General features: G+C 43.5%; 1 protein-coding gene across 1 annotated transcript in view; it reads right to left on the bottom strand.

Moving 5' to 3' along the window:
* Nucleotides 1-24,688, bottom strand: part of MDGA2 (MAM domain containing glycosylphosphatidylinositol anchor 2) — a 252,249-nt gene that overhangs the window by 27,187 nt on the left and 200,374 nt on the right. The window contains exons 5-8 of the mRNA XM_006024864.2: nucleotides 18,716-18,893; nucleotides 8,847-8,867; nucleotides 1,797-1,952; nucleotides 435-593 (exon numbers count right to left, since the gene is read on the bottom strand). Coding sequence (XP_006024926.1) covers nucleotides 435-593; nucleotides 1,797-1,952; nucleotides 8,847-8,867; nucleotides 18,716-18,893 — 514 coding nt within the window. The remainder of the gene's footprint in view (nucleotides 1-434; nucleotides 594-1,796; nucleotides 1,953-8,846; nucleotides 8,868-18,715; nucleotides 18,894-24,688) is intronic.

The raw sequence follows: 24,688 nt of genomic DNA, 5'->3' as shown, positions 1-24,688 counted from the left end.
GGGAAAGAGACCCTAACTTTAGTGCAAGTTGGACGAGCTTGTCCTACTCCCCCCCGCAGAAAACCCCAAAAGGCAGGGAATGCAAAACATCAGGATAGTGCCAGGAAAGTCCATGAGGCAGGCTCCCTCGCCCACACTTAAAATGGTCCTTTCTCAAAACCATATTCAAAAGCCACCCAATTCCTTTGAACACCGTGCGCTCCTCTTAGGCGGTCCGCTTCATTGCACGGAGGGGCTGTCTACTGCTTTAAGTGCAGAACAAGCTCACGATGGTGAGTGCAGGGCTGTTAGGTCCTGGTCCTATAGCCTTTTGCCATGACTGGCCTCTTGGTTCTTTTGGCAAACTCTTGTGTGGCCGCACACATTCATTTTCCTTTCATGCACCTAAATTTCTCCCGTTACTACTCTTGAATGGAAAACGACGCCTCTCTCACCTATGTGCTGTCCGTACATGTGATAGTAGAAGCTAAAACAATACGCCGTGTTGGTAGCTCCGTAAGGATTTTGAGGCACCACACTGAAAACAGGACTAACAAGTCTGGCCTTTTCTCCTTCCAGCCTGGGGCGCGACGTTTCAATGTACATGTAGAAACCTGGAAGAAGCCCCAAAGGACACTGTTAAATGCGGTTTTGAAAAAATAAATACCCCCTCCCCCCCAAAAAAACCCAAAACAACAAGGGACACCTCCTCCCTTCCCGATATACGAGCAATACATCAGGGGTGTTAAGAGCCTTGAATAATGTTAGGCATTGCTACGACAGTCCAAAGGTTGCAGAGATGCTTTTTTTGAGAGTTGAACTACACAAAGTCCCGGTGCGTCCCCACGCGAATGCTTCAAAGAGATTTTTTGCATGGAGAGTAAAAGCTGCGTTAGCATTTTGTGCTCATGGGCCTATTTAGAGAGAGAAACTAGGAGGTATGCACAAGCAAAGGGGGAAAACAAATGATTTGCCAGGCTTCAGTCTCAAGGCTGCACTGTGTTTATATAAATAGTGAGAGAAGATATCTTGATGGCATCCTTTCTAAGAAACCATTCCAGCAGCCTTATCCATCATTGTTCCCATGCTCACCCTCAGTGAAAGAACACAGTTCTTATTCATTCTGACACTGGGCTATGTCAGCATTATAGATACCATTTCTTTAATCTCATTTGCTCAATCATTGTAACCAAGCAGAGACAATGCAACGTGCTTTTGTTTCCTAGTGCAGGCTAGGCGCAGTGGGAGTGACCGAATCCTCGCTAAACCCAGCACTCCTGGTCTGATTCTCAATGGTCCAGCGCACACAGAAATCAGAGTTCAGCATATTAGCTAGCTGGAGAGCCAGTCAGATTTATTATGCATCTCAGCAAGGTCCAGACTACAAATGGGGTAAAGATTTCAGCTATCAGAGACTAGTTAGTGAGTATTCAAATTATTTAAAGGGACAGCATGTTGGATATAAAAAGCCACAGGGTCTACTGTAGAGGAGCGATCGCCTTTAAAATGATGCTAGAAATGGCACAAGGCAGGATCCACAGCATTTAGCCTTGGATATGGATCTGAACTCTTGCAGAGTTTAGGGACACTCAGATGCAGTTTTCTACTTCACCGATCCTCCCTACCGAACGCTAGAGTTTCCTTTCTAAATTATACTTCCAATAGACTCATCCTAAATACTGTTGAGTGCCACGTAAGGACAGGCAGAGATGAGAGGGACTTTTGAGGTTGGATAAATCCTGAATATAGCTATCCAGTTTCCCCCCCAACTGAGGACCTGGCTCCCTACCACAGCAGAAATCTAAGCTAGGTTTTACCTTCTTTGGACCCGGTTCGGTCTGCAATAGGCCCAGTGTTTGGAGTGTATTTTGGGTGTCTGGTGAGAGTGCTTTGTTTCGTCCAGTCAAAATTGTCCGTATCATCTTGGGTGAATAGACAGATGTTATTGTCCTCAAACCCACAGTGAAACTCCCCTGCCAACACAGGAAATGAACATGCATTCAGTGACTGCAACCACTTTATGATTAGCTTTCATAAGTACTAAGGTATAAAACCATTTTAAAGAACAATGGCCATTATTAGCATTCAGAGCCTAGAAAATATTTTAAAGCAATAGCAAAGGTCACAGGGACAGTTTCCTTACAAAGGGCAATTTTTTGTATTTATCTGGATTGCTAAGACATGTACCTGGCCATCACTCCAGTGGTTATGTAAAACAGAAACACGTATGAATCTTTTTCAGTAGCTCCCCATGCCATTCTTTATTACACTAAGCCACTCTCTTCGAGAACAATTGGTCTCCTCTCCTAACTACCCACCCATTCTTCCAAAAACCCTCGGAGAATAAATATGCTTTTCAGCATCAAGGTCAAGAGGTGCAAGCTTCAATCTAAGGAATGAGAAGAATTTCGGATGAAGCAGTGAGGCATTATCCACCAGCCTCCTCCTCTGGAAAGCAAGATGCAGTTCAACTGATCTCAATAGTGATGAGAGAGTTTTTACTTTCAAGGCAGCCAAGAACCAAAATCGTTCAGGACTTTGGGACCTGATGCATTATCCTTGTCCCAGCAGAGCATGGTCTGCATCTTGCAAGCTGGGCACATGCTTAACCTTATGCCCACCAACAGTCCCACTGAGTTCACCTCTCTGGGAAAGTCAGTGGATTTATTTAAGAAAACTAGCAAGTCCCTTTTCTTTAAGGAGGGTACAGCTGCCTGTATCTGGTGTGTCAGTCACAGCCTTGTTAAAAAGAACCAGGTCACTAGAGACAGAATTTGCTTTGGAGAGGGAACTAAAGTATGGATACCAACTTGCAGCTGATCTGAAGTCACTTAAAATACCTATGTTGGAAAACTCAGACTTGAAATTTCAACCTAAGCCATGCAGGATAGGTACAGACATTCAAAAAGCCTGAGTCAGAATTGATCTAAGTTAGGTGGTTTTCTCTAAGCATTGTTGTTTAGACCAGTAGCGAACATAACACACATTCACTCTTTGGTGGGGGCAATCTTAGACCGGGGTCTGCCATTTTTAATCCAGTATACGTGTGCCGAACTTCTGTTCTGTTACAGGTATAAACCAGTTTCTGATGACTGATATCAGTAAAAGTGTAATTGTAATGTCTTACCTAGCCAAAATGTCTAGAGCAGATATTTCTGGTGCTTTCTCAGCTTGTTTTTGGTGAAGCTTGAGAAACCACAAGAACAGTGTCTATCCACAAGGGTCAGGCAAAACATTACCTTACAAAACAAGGCTGCAACCAAGACACAACACACTGACAGCTACTCCCTCAATATAAGAAGCACTCACTAGTTTTCCCAAATAAACCCACTGATTTTACTAGATTGTTTCACTCATTTTCTCAAACAAATCCACTGATTTTACTAAATTAATCAAAAACTGACTAAAAGAATCAGTTTAAATAAAGCACAGGTCCTAAGCTGCCCACAAAGAATGGCCAAGTATCTGCATGATGGGAAGCCAACTTCCCAACTTCATCTGTTGATCTGATCTTGAAACCGAGGCCAGTGTGGTTTGTGGCTTGGTGGAAAACTGGTAATATGTCCAACCACGAGCACCACTGCACCATCCGAGCACCATGGAGAAGACCCACACTTCTTCTTCCCAAACAAACTGAACTAAACACAACCAGCAGCAATACACACACGCCTCAGGTATTCAACAACCTAAAAAGTGACATGTGAATGGACAGAGATAAGAATCTCCTGGTTTAGTCCCAAATGCATAAAGAACAGACAAGACAACTGACAAAGCTTTCAGAGGAAATCACAGAATCCTAGACAACAAGGACTGGAAGGGACCTCAGGAGGCCACATCTAGTCCACCCCCCTGCTCAAAGCAGGACCAGCCCCAGCTCCATCATCCCATGCAGGGTTTTCTCTAACCAGGTCTTAAAAACCTCCAAGGGTGGAGATTTCAAGTCAGAACTGCTCAGTGTTATGCCCTGGGGCAGAGGCAGCAGCCAGAGGTTTGCTGTTATATAGGGGGGGTGTCGCCTCCTCTTTTTGCTGATGACATGGGTTGAACAGCCAAAAAACTCCCCATGACTTACAAGGAGGTGACAGCTCCCTAACACAGTGAGCCTCTGGCTGCTCCTGTACGATGACCTGGTGCTGCTTTGCTGCTCCTTGCTTACACTGGGCAGAAGGGAGAGGGTGCTGGTAGCAAGTTCCCTATGGGCTATGCTCCCACTTGGGCCTCCCCTCCACAACTGGCAGGCCAGGCCAAAATACAGCAATGCTGACTGAATGTGCACATTTTTATTCAAGTTCCTCCCGCAGCACCCCTCAAATTGAGATTCAAGTGGCATCTGTACACCACAGCAACAGGAATCATGTTAGCCTGGAGTGCGCTAAGTGAGCACCTAAATGCCCACCCCACAAGTGGTGTGCCCCAAACTCGTTGGCCACTCTAGGCACACACAGAAGAACAGCAATTCATTGTAACTCATGGCACTTCACAGGAAGCACCATTAGTTATAATGCTGCCCTGGATCCAACAGACATTCGCTGTTGTGTCCCAGGGGGTGGGGGATTGAGTGGCTGTTTACAGAGGCTGCAGCTGCTCTCTCCTAGCAATCTCCCTTTCCCCTCCCAGCCCATTTGCAGAATGGGAATGGGGAAAGGGAGCAAAGGGAGCTCATTCTGGAGGTTGCCCAGCCAGGGCTAGAGATTGGGATGGGTGGATTGGAGCCCCCCTGATGTAAAGGGGGTGCCAATCCAACCCCCCCTCCCTCCAGCACTGGCTGAAAAAGCTACAGACCGAACTCCATCTGCTCCCTTCCCCCTTTCCCATTTTGAAGACAGTGCAGGGGGCAGGATTCAGCTATGTCAGCCCAGTCCTGATCCCAGCACATGCAGATAAAAGTTATTGAGGGTGCTCTACTTTGGAGGACCTTCATCTATAACCTCATGCAATGAGTGTTCAGATTGTTGTGGGATCAGGCCATTTTAAACCACTCTGCAGCAATGCACTTGTGTTTAGTCATAGTTATAGGGCACTTTTAGGGACCACATGGGGTAAAATTGTTGCTTCTGTCTGCACCTGCTGTGACTAGAAGGCAACCAGCTCCCATCTCTCCTGGCCCCATACAAAGTATTAGGAGCAAGCACTGCAGGCAGATGCTCCGAGCTGTCAGCACCCTGGATGTGCCATTCCTGTGCACAGCAAATACAATTAAAGGATAAAATATTGATTAGGCGACAGCCAACCAGAGTGGAAAATTAGTAAAATCTGGTCCAGTGCCTGCAACAAGCTGAGTTAAACCCGAAGTCAGCACCATCATACACTGCAATTTCTAACTCTGCTCCTCCAGCAGTTTAAAGGCTACATTGGTACTTTGAAGCAGGCTGGGGAAGGTTCATTTAGAAATTCCACATCAGCAGATTAAAAGCCTGTTTCTCTGAGTGAGCAATTTTCTTTTTTTTTTCCAGGCCAGAAGAGAAAAGTAAGTAAAAGTTTGTCATTTATTAACCAAAAAACTAAAACAAAGCAAAGCAAAGCAAAAAAACCACACTGACTTCAAAGGGGACTCAGCCATTTGCAATATATTTTAATAGAGCAGTGCCAAGTATTCTTGGCACTGAAGACACAAAAACAAACGGACAAAAATATAGGAATTAAACTAATTCTTTAGGCTCAGATAAGTGCCTTTCCTGCACAAGAGCTCTAACAGATCGGCATTGTCCTTTATTTAATCAAGAATCAGGCACATCAAAGGGGTTGCAAGTCTGGGCTTCCCTATGCAACTCTACCTGGCCACAGCGTCCCGGAGCTGAGATTCATTTTGACATCCATTCAGATCTAAAAACGCCAGCAGAGCTGCTAATTAGCTCCAATAAAGGTGCTGATTTTTATTTTCCAAGCACGTGCCAATTTAGGAAGTAGGCTGAAGCCATTAATAATTTTGCTGCTGATCAGGGCCAAATTCAAAACTGTGTTCTCAAGGTGCTGCATGCTTTTATGAATCTCTTTCATCTCTCCCTCCCCCCATTAAATCCACATTTGAATAGGCATATCTAAAAGCTAATCTTTTCCCTTATTCAGATGCAACTTCTCTTTCTATGAATGGGATTTATACACATGCATCATAGAAATAGATTCCTTAATGGTCTTTATTAAAGCCACAAAAAAGCACATTTAAGGCCATATCTCAGCTTTTTTACTCACTAGATAATGCCAGCTTAGTTATTAGAGACATCTACTATCAGCGAATGATGCATGCAGTCTCCTGCAGCAGAATTTATACAGGAAGGACCTTATTCAGTCTCCCTTTCGCATGCGTTAGCCGGTGAGTACTGCTAATTTGCAACAGCACATGGGTGATTATAATCTCCCCCGCCACGCTAAGAAAAGGGCAGAATTTTCCTGCTTTTGAATCAATTCCTAAACTTCTTTGAACACAGACTCCAGTGACATTGCTATATAATTTTATATATTCTTTTTTTCTACACTTATTAAATAAAATGAGGATCCAGAAAGCATCATGATGAGGTCTGAGGGAGAACATAAGACAGACTTTTCATCTCTATTTTGGTGGATGAAGTCCTGAGGCTATGCAACTCAATGAGAATTTTGCCTTGATTTCAACAGGGGCCGGGTTTCATCAAAGCTGTTTATCGACCTGAAATTTTTACCCTCCGATGGCTGCTTAGGTGTCTGGACAAAACCATTTCGTGGGCTCACTCCAGCTCTGGATGGAGATACTTCTCCCCCCTCCCTAGCATATGCAGAGGCAATACTGCAGACAGAACAACTACTGCCTGGACAGATCAACGGAGCTACCCTCTCCCATGGCTGGAAACTATCCCTGTCATTGAAGCAGCACCGGTGCTCCACATATTGTAACTACCCTATCGAGAGAAGCCTCATTTCCAGAACCATTCACCCAGCTCCTTTATTGAGCAATGCATTGATAGTGAAAGGTAGGCTGACAAAAAGAAAGCAACTTAAGATCTTCAGAATCAGGGAGCAATGCAGCAGATGGACCTGGGCAGGTGTGCTATCAATCACGTCTCCTACACCGTAGCTAGATATATAAATCATGAAGGCCCAATCTGAAACTCGTTCACGTCAATGGGATTCCTTTTCTCGGCTGCCACGGGCTTGGACTTGGACCTTGATTTATTATTAACGCATCGCACCTGATTTTCAGCAAACAAGTTTAAAATTTTTGCCGGGGTTCAGTGATCTATAGTTGAAACAAAGAAGCACCGAGACTGCTCACGGTACCCGAGGGCTGGTTTTCATCCTCCTTGTGGCTGAAAAATAGCAGTAATACTGGTGGGCCATCCATAGCAGAGATTTGTTCCCTTTGCAGCTCTATCTTTGCACGTGTAATTGAACATGAGGTGTGGGCAATAAAAAGTATGTTTCTTATCGCTAGCTGCAGTTTCCATCTTTATGATTTAGTTTGCCAAGGGAGCACCTACAGCTGAGTACACAGCCAAGATGCTTACTGAGAGTTATCACTACCTGGATATTTTGTCAGTTATTGCAACCCCGACTAAATAGATTTGGACTCCTGTTTAATAAGGTCTGCGCTTTTATTATCCAGTCCAGAAAGAAGCAGTAGGAAACCCCTTCTCTCCTCTCTTTGCACATCCCATCTAAACAAATGATTATCACGTCTATGCCATCTATTCTGCATCCCCCTATCACATTGAAAACAAGCTTTTTTTTCCCCATTGTGCTTCAAAACCTAGATGGGCAAAGGGGGATTTTCATTGTGCTTTTGAAACCTAGATGGGCAAAGGGGGATGGACATGACCATGAAGTGGTCAGCCAAGAATAGTTTATGGAGCTTCGACAATAGTTCAGACTGACCCTGGAGTGGAAGGTCTGGTTGGTTCAAGTTTTATTTCAATCAACTTGCCCTTTCCTACAGTAGAAAGGTACTGCACACATTTCTGCTGAAAAAAAAACATGTGTTCACCATGTCATGGAAAAATTGCTTCTGTTTTTAAAAAAAATACTGCTTCTAGATGAGGCTCTGACCAAGACTGGAGATGTCAAAATAGCATGGTAAAAAGAAGAGTGGCTTTGATCAAACACAAAGCAGGAGGAGGGAGGCAACTATCATGTGAAAACACCCTTTCTTGCAAGTTTATTAATCTAATTGTGCAGGGCTGTGCGATTCAGGGCTGGTGCTGATTAAATGACCAAACATTTACCCAAATAACACTGCTGAATTCATAGCCTTCCCCCACTCATTTATATTCCTTCTCCTCCTACATTATTTATTAATGACCCTTTGCCCACAGAACCAGAGGTTCTTGGAGAGCACAAGCAGCTTTGCCTTGGGGATTAGTCAGCTGTTTGGGATGCTGGGGAAGAGATGTGTCCTGCAGCCAAAATTAGCTCTCGATCCAACTCGTGCTGACTTAACAACTTCGGAGACAACAAAGAGTCGCATTATTCAACTGTAAGCTTTAATGCAACCTAGCGCATTTATATTGGCCACAAATTGATTGAAAGCAGGTTCAGGCTTGATATCAGGAGGTGTTACTTTACGGTGAGGGCTGCCAGGCTCTGGAATGGGCTCCCAAGGGAGGTGGTGCTCTCCCCTACCTTGGGGGGTCTTCAAGAGGAGTTTGGATAGAGATCTGGCTGGGTAGTATGATCTCAGCACTCGTTACAGGGGGTCGGACCTGGTGATCTGTTCAGGTCCTTTCCGACCCTAGAAGCCCTAGAAACTATATGTTACAAAATTAATACAGGTCTGAAGGAACCCAGGGGCCACAGGTGGAAACAACATGCCACCCTCTCGTTGTGTACTTGCAAAACAATAATTAATGCAAAGCTAATTCTTCAAATGAATAGAAGCGACAGCAGATAAAGATACTTACGTAAGTGGGGATTGACTGGAGCTGGAAGACAAAAAGGAGAGATCCAAATTAGTGTCATTTGAAAGCATTCGTATGACCAAGTCCCCTTTCTATCTTATACCTCCCTATGGGGTCAACTGTATCCATCTCAGAGCCTGGATCATTGCACACTGTGAGGGTGAGCAGCACAGGTAGCTTCCTTCTGGATCAAGAGGGCTTTGCTTCTCACCTGCCAAAAGTATCAGTGCTGGGTGGTAGGAGCTATTCCTTTCCTTCCCAGGGTGAGCATGCTCCTTTCACAGATGCCGAAGCAAAATGGCAATTTCAGGCATCAAACCTAGATATAGCCATCATTATACTCTAGAGAAGGAAGGAGCCAACTGCAGGCCACCATCTTGGTGCAAAGTCTATCGAAGATGAAGCCAACACATCACAGGACAACAGTATGTCTCACCAAATCAGTCCCTGCATAAGTTTTCTTCCTCATTTAGCATCTGCTTCTAGCAGTACATCAGCTGTCTTTAGGGCAGAGGATTTTGTTTGTAATAAATACGTTCTCCCGGATTCAAAAATGAAGGTATGTAAAATGTCAAGACCTATTACTTCAACCTAAATCAAGCGACCAAATGCTATTTTGTTGCAGGCTCTTTGAGAGATGATATTATGGCTGAAATAACAAAAGTGCTGTTTGTTGGTACAGCACAGCAAATGAGAGTCTCAGGAAATAATGAGAATTTGTGTCTTTCCAAAAATGCCAATATAATTGTCAAACAAAAGAAGGAATATGTAGATTTGTTTAAAGTAAAAGACACTGTGATGTAAATGAGGCATTCTGTTCTAAAATTATGCATGCAATACTGGCACGTACATTATTTTTCAGTAGTTATGTTATATATCTGTCATCGCAAGGCTGAAGGGTTTACAACCACTGGCCAAGAAATAAATTAAACGCATTTCTGAACTGCACGATTGAAATCTCATCTAGGAGACTAGTATGCATATCACAGAAGGATTATTAGTCTGGAAGGGGAAAAAGAGTTATTTTATAAAACATTTACAGTAATTATTCTACTCATCTATACACATTGTAGGACAGGAAGGCCCAATGATTCTGAGTCTCTGAGAACGTCAGATAAAGCATGGTTTTCATTTGACAGATCCTTGGCCGACCTGCTATGAATTCCCTTCCCTCCCTGACTTCGTTAATCTGCAAAACTATTTGCTGTCATGATTTAGTCCTTAATTCAAGCCATTTTATGTGTGAAGTTAATCAAGCAAGAGAGAGAGAAAGCTGACACATTTATGGCTAAATTGTGGCATTTTACTTAGAATGAAGAAGTTTGCCACTGTGCAGAAAGCTGGGGCCAGTACTATGCATCCATTAAGACAGTCAAAATGAGGCGCAAGTGGCTTGTGAGCTGAAACGCTGTGCCCATAGCCCTTACTCAGGAGAGCGCTGCTCCTGGGGGACTGTAGGAGCAAGGCTACAATCAGAATGGTGCAATTACCTGCCAGATCCTGCCTGACTAACCTGGTCTCTTTTTATGAACTGGTCACAAAGTGCTTAGATGCAGGAGTAGAAGTAGACATGATTTACCTGGATTTTAAACAGGCTTTTGACACAGTGTCACACCCAATTCTTACGACTAAACTGAGTAGCTGTGATGTGGATTTTTTCACAGTAAGGTGGGGGAAAAACTGGCTTATGGGATGCACCCAGAGAGTGGTGGTGGATGGGGAGGTTTCTCCCTGGCAGGATGTGGGCAGTGGGCTCCTGCAAGGCTCTGTCCTTAGACCAGTACTGTTTAATGTCTTCATCAGAGATTTGGATGAAGGTGTTGAAAGCACCCTGTCCAAATTTGCAGATGACACGAAACCATGGGGCATAGTAAACACACTGGAGGGCAGGGAGCGAATTCAGGCAGATTTGGACAGACTGGGGAAGTGGGCAGATCAGAATAGGATGCAATTCAAGAAGGACAAATGCAAGGTGCTGCACCTGGGGAGAAAGACTCTCCAACACACCTATAGACTGGAGGGTACCAGTCTGAGCACCACGACCGTGGGAAGAGATCTCGGAGTCCTGGTTGATGCAAAAATGAACATGAGACGCCAATATGACGAGGCAATAAGCAGGGCTAACCACACTCTGTCTTGCATCAGCAGGAGCATCACGAGCAGGTCTAGGGAAGTGATAATTCTCCTCTATGCGGCACTGGTGAGGCCGCAGATGGAGTACCGCATCCAATTCTGGGTGCCGCACTTCAAGAGGGATGTAGATAACCTTGAGAGGGTTCAGAGAAGGGCTGCTCGTATCGTGAAGGGCCTGCAGGTAAGGCCCTATGAAGACAGACTGAGGGACCTAACTCTCTTCAGCCTCCGCAAGAGAAGGCTGAGAGGAGATCTTGTGGCTGGCTACAAACTCATCAGGGGATACTGGACACTCTGTTTACCAGGGCACCCCTCGGGGTTGCCAGAAATAATGGCCACAAACTGAAGGAAAATAGACTGAGATTGGTCATAAGGAAGAACTTCTTTACAGTAAGGGTTGCCAAAATCTGGAATGGGCTTCCAAGGGAGGTGGTGCTCTCCCCTACCTTGGAGATGTTCAAGAGGAGGTTAGATAGGCATCTGGCTGGGGTTACTTAACCCCACCGCTCTTTCCTGCCTGGAGCAGGGAGTCAGACCCAATGATCTGCCAGGTCCCTTTCGACCCTAGAAATCTATGAATCAATGAAATATTGGCCATCTAATTCTTTCCCCAGCTAAAAGCAGGATAGCTGCTCTAGTGCAGCTGGAGAAAGGCAGGCATCTGTACTGTAACCCCATTGTTCAAAACAGGCTTTGTTCCATGTTTTGTTGCCCGCATGCACTGTTTTATTTATGGGCACAAACATTTCACATGTGACCTTCATTCACAAACTCCACTTCGGTCTGAAGTTTTAAAAAGATCGCTCATTTAACAGCTCTGCTGCTTTATCTGACTTTATCCAGAAGAATGATCAGCAATTTGCCCCAGTGTAATTTTCCAAAGAAACTTAGTCATTACATTATATTAGATACCTCATAGCATTCACTAACAAATTACCTTTCATTCTCCAAGAAACATTCATTTTGTGCACTTCTTGAGTGGCTGAACTTGGAATTAGCTGAAATTGCTGGAAACTGCATTTACTGATGCTTGCTTTGTAACCTCACAGAGAGGCTTTTATAGAAACTATCATTAATGGGTAACCTTGAGCCATGCTTTTCAGATTGTTCACAGTACAGCCAAAAAAAAAAAAAAGGCTGGGGGTCATGAAAACTTCATCTTGCATTGACTGACAAAAGCAGAATAACAAATGAAACCACGGTTAGGCTAAACTTACGTATGCATCATGAACTGACAAAAAACCCCCCACTTAGCTAGACAATGCAGCAAGCAGGTATAAAACAGGGCCACATGATTCTCAAATTCTCATTCCCGAAAGGGAAAGTTGCTGTACGGGCCACAGGTAGCAAGTAAAATTAGCCATGAAGGGAAACAAATGGATGACTGAAGGGCTAAATTCCCAAGGTTGCGTGTGAATGATCTAGAAAATCTCTAAAGCTGAGAGTTATCGCCATTCGAGTCCATTCTCCCTGATATGACTGCTCAATTTGAAATGCACTCTCAGAACAGAAAGCAGAAGGATAACGTTACTGGATTCTCCTACGTCCACTGCACTTGGTCATCTAGGCCGCGTGTAGACAAAATCACAGGCGTGTGTGCACATTTTAAAGTGGGCTAAACGCTTTTGTACCACTTTAATAGTGTCGGTCTTTGCACGCCTCAGCGGCATATTGCGCATTAATTCCAGCCACTGTAGAAAATGCCCCTTAAATGACTTGGGGTGCAGCAAACTTGAACTCCTCTGAGGAGTTTTAGTTTGCTGCCTCTACAGCCATGGAGCGAAGCACCGGGCTCCGTGCAGCTCCGGGGCTCTGCAGGAAGCCCTGCGGGCAGCCTGGCAGCAGCCCGGGATAGAAACTCCACCCAAGAAAAGTGGCAAGCTAAACCCACTGCTTCAGTTTAGGGCCCCCGTTTAGTCTACACATGCTCTTAGATGCCTCCCCACTCAGAGCCATGGGGGTCAAACCTCACTATAGCCTCACAATTTTAGGATGGTGATCCATGCTCTTGTACAGTGTACCGCACCAGGCTTGTATTTCTGTACTGGGAAGGCGACAAAGCTGTTACAGCATCTTATTATAAGTTCCAGCTGTAAGAGGTCAAGGCCATGATCAGGCTTCTTTAGGGGCCATTAGACTTGGAAGATCCTTTGACCCCATCTCTATATTTTCAACTCTTTTTTTCAGATTTGATCTCAATTTCAGTCTGACAAATTCTTCCAAGTCTAAAAACCCAGTTAAATAACAGTTAAGGTAGGCTTCAAAACTCCCAAGGAGAGCACAACACATTACATGTCTCATTCAAAAACACCAAACAAACCAAACACTGGTCTTGGATGGTCATAGCCGGGACTATTAAATATACAGGATGGATTGGCTGCTGAACTAACATATGTTTTAGTACTGGCAACTGAATAGCGCCGCAAGTCCTCAGTCATGGCTGGGGTCCCTCTGTGCTAGGCACTGTACATACACATGGTGAGAGAGCTATTTCTCTGAACAGTTTATGTTCTAAATAGTCAAAAAGTATCTTGATGCCCACTCAAAAAATGCCTTGAAACCAACCTTGCTGGGGTCATTTGATCCCAGCAGTCTTTCCTGTCCAAGTGCAGGGGGGGCTGGACCTGATGATCTGTAAGGTCTCTTCCAGCCTCTAACAACTATGAAACTATGAAAGACAAAGAAAGAAGGGCAGAAAGGAACAATGAAGCAGATTAAGCTCTGCTTAATTGTTCAAACCTACTTTAACACTTGCCAATAACTCACCCCTGTATCCAGGAAATGTCTGTTCATCCAAAAAATAAAAGGCCTTTAACTTGTACAGCCCCATATCTGCCCTTCAGTCTTACTTTCCAAGAGCCTGATCTTGCTACTTAATCTTTGCAGCTGTGCAGTCATCTAGGGTCTGCTTTGACTCCAAAAACTACCCCTTAATAGTTACATTCTGTACTACTTAGTTGAAACCAGAGCTTTTTTGGAAAACCTTTAGCATTTCCTGAATGCAAGTTGTAGTATATGGCGAGTGCCTGGGTTTGTATGGTGCACCCTACCTGTTCTAGACAGTTGTACTAGGACTCCGTTCTAGATACTCTAAATAACTGTGCCTGCTAGTTTGGATTAGGGAGAAGCAGCTTAATTTTGAAAATAATTGCTGCTTAATTACTTTTTAATAGAAAAAAAGTGCATTTTCAGGTTCTAATTGGAGAAGCTGAAGGTTCAGAGGTTTAACAGTCACCTTGTTTCAAACAGGCCTAGGCGGATTTATGTGAAATGATTCTGATTATTTTTTAAATTGTTACGACATGACATATGGGTGCCGCACTGGCTTACAAAATAGCTATTAGCGCTACTCAGATTGATCTGATTGTGTTTACTTGGCAGATGGAGTGGTCCCTAGCAGAAGAACATATGCATCAACTAAGCGATTTGTCAAGCAGCGCTTAGTTGTAATTATGATGTCATATCTCCTGTGATGATTTTTCTTTTCTCCACACTTTAAGTCCCTGTAATACAGAGGATGATCATTCTGGAAAGCTACAGGCTTCGTTACAGGACGTTCACACTGCTTGCATCTCTTTAATTAGGGAAACCAAGACATGAGTATATTTTAGTTTCTATAACTCTTTAATTTGGTAAGGCAGGATATGGCTTTAAAGAGCTCATTACTGAGATTTGCCTAGTTTCATCGTTTCCTACAAAACACCCTATTTGGATGTTTTGATCATCTGATTTGGGACAATTATTAGAACAGCTTCCTCTGGATGAGCTCACTGAACGACATATGCTTTGCATTTCAGCAATTTAAGTGTTAGTCTTCAGCTGTTGGGTCTTATTTTCAGCACAGCGCACACTGCAACACTCCTGCATTGAAATAACTCAATATAACTGGCACAAGCTATAACAATCAGTGGAATACTGTCAGATCCCAATGCATTCACTATATCCAAGAGAAACGGTGACTCATCTTCCACAGTTGCCTACTAAATGTGCATTTTTGCCCCTATATTTAAAACTAGTTTAATATTTCAAACAGCTGGAGATTTGGTCCTAAATCCCAAATTTCTCCAAATCTCTTAAACTGCCCTAACTTATTATAAATGTTCAAGTATGCCAATAGATAGCCAAATTTCACACTTCAAGAACAATGTAGAAAGAAGCTGAAAATAAGGGGTTTTAATTCATGTCTTACCAGAAGAGTTACCAGAATTATTTCATAATGAAATACAGAAAACTCTTAAACGGTCTTAAGAGATTAAATAGCTCAAAAACAGGCTTATACTTTTATTTTTTATGACCCTGAATTTGGAATGGAAAATTTGGGAAAATGTTGTCAGTTGATCTATGAGCCTCGCGGAAGAAATCAGCTGTTCTGACTAGCAATAGCCACAAAAAATCCGAAATGTGATGGAAATTTCTTACTGATCCTAGAAAATATTCCAATGATCCTTCAAAGGTGAAATTCATTCCTGTGCACAGTCCATATGTGGCTGATGTACTAAGTAAGGCAAATTTATGTCCTCAAGCAAGATGATAAATGGTGCTCAACCCTTCTACTCCTCACTGGTTCACAAATGAATGTCACCTGTTGCACCTGGCTCAGTTAAAAAGAAAGATGCTGCATGAGCTTCTAGCCTCTCTAATTTGAACGTGTCTAATCCACATCAGATTCTGGGTTAAAAATAATTGAGTAGAAATGCAATTAGCCAAATGCCTTTATCAGAAACTAAGGCATTAGCATGCCCAATGTGAGATTTTGCAATACGAATCTGCCAATAATACATTAGTGCCAGAACTAAATCCGCACCGTATTCAATTAAGAAATATCCATAGATGTAGCACAAGAAATGTAGCACTGCTGGAATCTGGGGATATGTTCATCTTGGAGACTGAGTACAAGTCAACATTAATTTGATATAAAAATAATAATAATGATATAACCCTCTAGATATTCACTGAGAATGTGTCAGGAGCTGGCCTGGAGCCCGAAAAACCACACCCTTGAGCTGAAGAATTGTTTGCAAATACTTATCCTAGTTCTCCCGTCCAGCACTATTCACTCTGATTTTATTTTCTTTCCTGGATAAATATTTATAATTACCACCCATATTTATGTGGGCTTGCTGGCATGAAATGTATCCCGCCAGCCTATTAGCCACATTTCTAGGAATCCAGCACTTCAGCATTATAAATATATAATTCCCCTCTAGAGTAATGTCTGTGATCTCATTTTATGTCTGGAGCAATAATGCCCTGAAAATAAGGCTTCATAATGGGTGCGCTGACACGATCATGAAAAAGGTGCTAAGATACAACCCATATTTTTAGAGCAGAAAACTAAAATATCTAAAATCCTTCTTTAAAGGAAAGTGGCCTGAGAGTTTTCCTACCTACTGACTTCTGGATCAGAATCTTTAAAGCTACCGCGTTGCTGCTGTCAGCACCGGCTATCATCAAATCTCACTGGAAAAGCGTCCCTCTGTTTGACATGTAATTCAAATCCCTTATTTTCTTCTGGATGGTTTGATTCGGTAGAAGGTCCTTCATCAACACACTTGAAACACATGTGTAGTTCTTTAAAATCTGTCCACGTGACAGATCTCAGACCAAAATTCACTATGGCAGAAATGCACTTTTTTACACCGCAGGAAGGTTTTCTGCTAGCCAAGGGCTGGATGTTTCAGGTGATGTAACAAGTCACCGAAACCCCAATTTGAGCCAGTGAGCTAGTGGGTACTCAGTGTAACACGTGGCCATTGCTGCCAGCTGAGCTGGTGTCTTGTGGTCTCTGACGAACGAGCACCACCACACAAGCCAAAGAGGAGCACGGCTAAGTATGGCACAAACTGGAGGTTGCTTCTTGCACGTCATCAGGATGGAAAGAATGAGAATGGGAAGGGTGCTAAATGGGGATTTGGGGCATCTGACTTCATTTCTTCCTGAGATACTGGGTAATCAGGGTTGGGTATTTAGGCACTTAGATCCTGTTGAGACATCAAACTCTCAGTAGTAATTTCCTGCTATGGAAGATAGTTGCGGTGCTACAATACCAAGAGAGATGGGTCTGTCTAAGTAGGAAGGTTACACTTCCTCCGTATTGACTATAGATATTTTCCCCTTTGTAAAATGATGCTTCTCCTTGGATTTTTGGAGTCAGATGAGGAGTAGGGGAATGAGCAATTTCCCATGACTTCTTAAACAACTATTTCTTCTTTCTACCTACTTTGATTAGTGTGTGCTTTGGGATGCCAATACTTGCACCCTGGGAAATACAAAATCCTGCCGTTCAGCTGACATTATGCTGTCCTCAAGTGGAAAGTACCAATATGTGCTTGGAGGATCAATAGTGACTGTTATATCATGTCATTTTTTCTTGATATGAATACAATAAAATAAATTATTCATGTTGGGATTGAGCAGGGCTGAGCTAATAATTGAGCATGAATAATTGATTTCATAAAAGTCTCTTTTTGGTCTCAATTTATGCATAACCAGCTTATAATTTTCTCAGATTTGTTCATTGTTTGAAAGTATTTGACAATTACTTTCCATGAGTGATCTTTGGCTCGCGGACTTCCTATGAAGTGTATGCTATAATTGATATCCAAATACATGCTCTCCTAGAGTTTTATATAACACTAATCACTCTAGTATCTAGGTGTTTCAGTAGTTATGAACTATCCTGGTAACTTGTGATTTGACCAGCATGATACACGAGTTCTGTGGGGGCAAGGATAACAGAGAATCAGGCTTCCCATATAAATACTTCCATTTACAACATCACTAGTTGCATTTCTATAGATAGCCTCTAACATGATTTGAATTTCCCTTTTCTTCTAACAATTCGACCAAGCATTGGTCCAGTTCCAAAGTAAGAACTGACCTAAGACTGACTTATACAATCACAGACAGCGAGGGCTGGAAGGATGCTCAGGAGGTCACATCTAGTCCAACCCCTGCTCCAAGCAGGACCAGCCCCAACTACATCATCCCAGCCAAGGCTTTGTCTACCCAGGTGTTAAACACCTCCAAGGATGGAGACTGCACCACCTCTCTGGGTACCCTGGTCCAATGTTTCACCACCCTCCTAGTGAGAAAGTTTTTCCTAATATCCAACCTCAACTTCCCTTGCTGCAACTTGAGCCCATTGCTCCTTTTCCTGTCATCTGCCCTCACTGAGACCAGTCCAGCTCCATCCTCTTTGCAGCCCCCCTGCAGGGAGGTGAAGGCTGCTATTCAATCCCCCCTCAGCCAGAAACCCCTTTGGAAGCATGGCTCACCCATTATGGTATTTGCAGAAGATAAATGCAAAAGGGAAACAAAATGAAACAAAGCAAAGACTCAACAGAAAAGGTCAAAATAGGAAAACATAACATAAAAATCCAAATCAAATTTCATCAAAATAAAACACTTGATCAACCAAAATTAATTTCTTGTTTTCTAGTTTTTTGCTGCATGGTGAATTTCCTGTTTTTATTTTGTTCCATATCAGGATGGGAAAAAAAAAGGAAAATATGGATATCACAGGAAATAGAAAATGCCAGGACTGTACAGTGCTACTGAAAACACCAGGCTCTGCCTAGGTACAAAGTTCTGCTTGTGGAGATATAATTAAAGGATAAGGAAATAAAACAAGTTACAGGCTCTGCGGGTCTGCTCTTAACTGCACGATAATTGTTGCATTTAACTGTGTACTTTATTTTCTAACTAACAGGACTCTTTCAACAGCAAAATCTTCTTACCACTATACTTGATGACACGAATGGTCGAATCTCCCTCCCCAAATCTGGTGATAGGAGTCAGTCGGACTTCATAGGCTTCTGGCTTGATCAGCTCTGTCAGGTTGTATGTAATTAATTCTCCTTTCTGAATGTTCCCATTCACTGTAATCTCCTGCTCCCACCAACGCTGCTGCCCAGCCTGCAATCAAAGAACAATGCAAGGATTAAAACTTTTTGCCCAGGCTCCACCCTTTGATCTTGGATCAACACTGCAATGGTAGGCAGAAGTGCTGTGCTGTGACTAGACTTCTTTAACATACAGCTTAGCATGGGCTGTGCCATTTCCTTGATCAGCTAAGAACCCACAATCCTTCCTATGCAGCTTCCCCATGAAAGCCATTTGTATAATTAATGTATACCATGCTGAAAATCCTAAGAACCAATGGTTCCTACAGTCTGTAATCTGGGGTAGAAAATTTTAATGTGCATTAGGAAGAGGCCTAAATTAAGCAGCCCAGGCTAGATTTTAAAAGGCATTTAGGCACCTAAAGTTTCACATATGTACCCAAGAACATTACACAATCTCTCTAGGCACCTCTCAGGGTCCTTAAGTGTCTAGCACTTTTGAAAATATGGTCATAAATTTTAAATCCAGCTGAGAGAATGAATTAGTTTGGTAGACAACTGTTGATCCTCTGGACCATGGTGTAGACATACGAGGTCTAGTCAGGTGCCTGATGAATATGCTTGTATGGAGTCCCGCGACCATTGCACCAAGACCTTCAATGCATACACCTAGGCAAGAGTATGGAGGAGCAGAGGCTGCCCTAGACTTACCATCCCCACTTCAGACCATTGAGACAGGATCCAAAGGCCAGACTGAGTCCAGACATTCAGGGCCTCAATGGCTGTAGCGTCTGCCAGAGCAGCAGATTAGAACTGCTGGTGACTGCCCAACACCGCAGCGAGGGCACGTTTCTGTTAGGGTGATGGCCCTTGGCCTTTGGGTACCCACAAGGCAATGGGAGCTAGGGTTTTGAGGCACCCTATACTCCCCTTGCTCTGGAGGTTGCAACGTTGTGGTGTTTTATACGAGCTACCCCACCATGAGCAGCCCCATCATGTTGCCACCAGGCCGTCTGGTTGGATGCAGCTTACAGTCATACCCAGCAGCTCAGTGAGGTTGATGAATGTATGAAATGCAGCTTCCTTTAGGACCTGGCCGCACAGCTGACATACACAGAGCTCCTATATCTGTAGGGCCCGTTGGCTCGCAATGGCCTTCCCAAGTGTGGCTGTTGTGCACACACAGACCTTTTCCACGGCCATGTAAAAAGACACCCTTCTGCCAGGTTGCCCAACTTCTTGTGTGAATTTAGATCCTAGAGTTGCTAAACCTCCCGGATTGGCCAGGAGTCTACCAGAATTGGCATCGATCTCCCGGTGACTATTGAAAACAATCTGGGAGATTGATATCATGAATGGGGTTAACAGTAATTAATGACATTATGTTATGTTGGGGGAAAAAAAATAAATTTCCCGGAATAGCTTCAGTCAGAGTTGGCAACCCTATTAGAGCCGTATCATGTGACTGGATGCGGTGGCAAAATTAAGTGCTTTCAGAGCTCACATTGCTGCGGCAGAGCGAGCTTGGGCTTGTTTCCTCCTAGTCAACAGAGCTGTTCACTCAGCTCCAATCAGTTACACTTCTTCATCCCTATTAAAGGCAATGAGGTTGCACATATGTCACTTGGGACATAATTTGAAGATAATGAGAATGTACAGGAGTAACGGAGAAGGCGCTATGGCTCCCAGGCTTTTACCACTTTTGTTGACGAGCGAGAAGGAAATAACCAGTCATTAACAGCCCCGCTGCACAATTATTAACAGCTCAAGTAGCCTCAAAGATGGATGGCTTGAAAAGAACAATGAAAAGTCAATACGAAGCAAACAAGGAGCCTGTTTTATTAAAAAATAGGGTATAAAGGTATTTTTATGTCTTGGAGGCTGTGCAGTATTTTCAACAGCTAAATCAATAAACTTTGTTTTATTCCGGCAGTTGACCAAGAAATGAAAAAAAATCTAATTAGAACGAAAGTGTCACACGAAGTGAGAGGTACATTGTCTCCTCCACACTTCAAATGCTTTATGAATGGCCAGGGATACTCAAAACGTAGGCACTTTGGGCAGCACAGTTACTTAACGTTTCAACCGTACCTGAAGATACATTGGCTTATTACTGGCACGTTGTCCAGGACACAAAGGAAGCAAACTCATTAAATATTTACCACACATCCCAAGGGAACTCAGTAGGTGTTAAAATGCGATGCTCTCCACAACTGATTATACAGGCCTGCTGCATTGATGACATTATTTATTACAACCTCCTTAATACAGAGCTTCATGTCTATTAAAAAGCAGCAACAAAAAAAAACTCCCTGTTTCTCTGGATCTTTAATTTGAATCTGCGATAGATGTAAACACTTAGTTATGTGGGGAAATTACCCACTAAACGAGTCACCTTTAACCCCAGGGAAGGAGCTGCATACCAATATTGAAAGTGATTGCTGGGAAGTCTGAACTTGCATGAAGGGCAAAGAAATGAGGGCTGTTGTGTTAATGAACCTATTACACACACACGCACACACACACACACACTCTTCAGATCAAAATAAGGTGAAGAAATGGAAAAGCATAAAGCTCAATCCAAAACAAAGGGGAGTTTTAAAAAAAACTTCTAGCTCCCAGCCTCTTTTGCTCTCACTGAAATCACTGGGTTTTTCAGCATAACTTTTGATGGGAACAATGTATGTTATCTTTTGGGGTAGGGGGGAACAGTCCTAAGGTTTTGATTCTGTACAGGCTTATTGCATGCATCACAATACTTATGTGAACAGCCCAATTCCTTCAGGGGACCGATGCCTGTGATTTATGCTACACACAAGTGAAAGGCTGGGAAACACAATTAGGTTGCTGGCGTTCACTTAAGAGAGACCTGCAGTGGAAAGCGGCATTAGATCTACTAAAAGAAAAGTCGTCGGAACAACAAGCCATATTGCCTCCTGATACCACCCTAAGAGGCAGGAGTGCTGTTGCTTATTGCAAAGAGTTCATTCATGGGGCACGGAGCCTGGCTCTTCCAAACTGGTCCTCACACTGAAAAGCTCTCTACTGAAAAGAGGAAGACAAGGTTTTTTTGGGTAGATGTGATATCTTGCATTAGACCAATAATGAAAAATATCACCTAATAATAATAATAATACAAATTCTACTATTATTACTACTGACAAGGTTTTTTGGGTAGATGCGATATCTTGCATTAGACCAATAATGAAAGATCTCACCTAATAATAATAATACTAATGCTACTATTACTACTACTGATAATATACATAAAGAAAGAGATCACATCTGCCCAAAGAACCGCGTCTGCCTATGTCCTCAGACCAACACAGTTACAACCGACAACCCTTTACTGAAAAGGTATCTATAAAATGAAACGTGCACAAGACTGCTGCAGAGGAAGATTATTTATGGCATGGCAGTACCTAGAAGTCCATTAATATACAATCTGTTCATTCGCCGGGTCTATCAGAAGAAACAAGAAATTGAAGTGCAGTGCAGCAGTGAAAGCAGTGATTTTTGTAGCAGTTTATGACAAATAGCTATAGAAGAGATGCCGGTTACAAAGTGAGGTCTTGAAGAGACATAGCCTAATTATTCCCTTGCTATACCTGGGTCCAATATGTGATTTCTGAAAGCGAAATATTCTTTAATGTATTGGATAGTCCAGCAGAGGCAAACTGAAATGAACTGTCATGAAGAAACGTCTCTCTCTGCCTGTCTTGCTCCTCCTGCAGAAGTGTACTTAAATGAAACGTGGTGTCACCGCTATGTGTTTGCAATTAGTTTCAGTATCCTGCCGCCAGATTAACACCACAACAAAGAGCTTTCCAAAGTGGACAGAGCTGTTTTGAACCGCTGGTGATAGGTCGGAATAAATCCCTGCAATTTTTTGAGACTGTATTAGAAACATGAACGCTTCCCCTCCCTCCCCCCATCACACTCTCAACTTTGAGGCGTTAGAACAGTGCAAAAAGGAGTGGCAAGGAAATGATAGCTGGGACAAGTGCATACTGCAGTTCATCAAATCAGACAGTCCTAAAAATGTAGCAACCCCTCAAGGTTTATGTCGTGGGTTTAAAGCTTACTATAAAAGCATTCGTGTATGCAGCTAATATATCCTTCCTGGAACGCCTCTTGAAACCTCCTTATACAGGAGAGAATGACTAGTTCACTCACTGCAGCATCTTGCGTCTAAACTATGCAGGGCTACGAGGGCTCGGAAATGTCTGACCGGCGGGGTGACGGGATGACGTGTCCCAACAGACCGCACGGGTGTTCCCTACGCACCTGGCTCAGCACACCGGAGAAACACCGTACTGCTATGCAAACTGGAGACCTTCTTTAAACAAGTGTCAGGGAGAGATCTGTGGCCAGAAGTCCATGTCAGAGGCTGGAGATTTGGATGTGTGCAGGGTGGAGCGGCTACACTGTACCTTGAGCTAATGGCTCATTTTGAGGGGCAAAGTGTGCGGGCCGGGAGCGGTCTGAGGCTTTCGGGGGCACGCGGCGGGCTGTGGCCGGGAGCCCGCAACGGTAGGGTGGGGACTCTGGCACGACGGACTAGAATTAGGCACGGACTCGTAGCGGTTGATTAAAGATTGTTTTACTTACACCATAGGTGGTCACGGTGCAGGCAGGAAAAACTTTCTTGAGTTGCAGTTACAGACAAACACAAGTGGAGTTTGCTAGGCTCCACCGAAGACACACGCACGGAGTTTGCTAGGCTCCGCAAAACAAACACGACAGAGCTCTGGATCAAAACCGTAGATACGTCTTAAGAATTTAACGAACGAGACGGGAAGAGGTTGGTGGTTGATCAGGCCGCCGAACTCCTCTGAGACACGCACAAAGTTTCTGTTACTCTGCCGCGTGCTCAGAGTCCCCATGAGATGGTTGTGGAGTCCTCTACAACTTGGGCGGAAACTGCTCAAACCTCTTATACGACTAGCAAGCCAATCGCTAGCTGCCACGTGGGAATAATTTAGAAACAGCCAATAGTGGGAAACAAATTTACATACGGGTGGCGGGAACTCCTTTGCACCGGGGTTCTCTCTCTGCAGCTGAGAATTGCACCGTGCAAAGAAAGCTCCATGTGGCGGGAAATAATTCTGCAGTGCCAAAGCGCACACACAATCATTGGGTCATGATACAAAGGATTTGCACCAAAGCATATGGGAACGAATTGGACCTTAGAGTTCCTATAGCCTCACACACACTGCTCAGAAAGCGGTGCAGATGGAGCCGAGCAAGTCAGCAGCCATTCCAGTTAAAATAAAGCAGAAGAGGAAGTTGAGGTTACAAGGGAAGAGATTGTGGAGGTGACCGCCTTGTCCCTGATAGACATTTGTCAACATCCCCAGCCACCATCTAGCATGGCCCAACTTGGCCTGCGAACTGGAGCAGCATGAGCACCAGACATCACTGGGTGGGGAATAATCACATATTACTACATATTACTATAGAGCGGTGCTATCCTGCTGGGGTCTGAGCATTTGGGGTCTGATCCTGCACAGACTAACATGAAGCTTCTGAACAGCCCCATGTTCGAGCGCTTAGCAATTTTCAGGCCTAAGCCGTATGTCAGAAGCAAGAAGGGGACATCGGCCCTTTGCTTTCAGGAATACAAAAACTACCAAAATTAGAAGATGTAATACTAATCGAATATAATGATAATCAAATGTCTATCCCTTCAACATGCAAATGCAATGCATGTTAACTTGATCACATAAACAGCTATGAGGGAAATTTTCAAACTGGAAAGTACCTGGTAAAGGCCAACTCTTAGGTGCTGTGCTACTACTGAGAACCAATGAAAAAAGCTATGAAAACGAAGGCACTGGGTGTTTAATAGACACTCAGATGAGTATC

This window comes from Alligator sinensis, unplaced genomic scaffold (genome assembly GCF_000455745.1).
Source record: "Alligator sinensis unplaced genomic scaffold, ASM45574v1 scaffold358_1, whole genome shotgun sequence".
Classification (NCBI taxonomy): domain Eukaryota; kingdom Metazoa; phylum Chordata; order Crocodylia; family Alligatoridae; genus Alligator; species Alligator sinensis.
The sequence above is the reverse complement of the archived record's forward strand: the minus strand, read 5'-3'. Positions and strand labels throughout refer to the sequence as shown.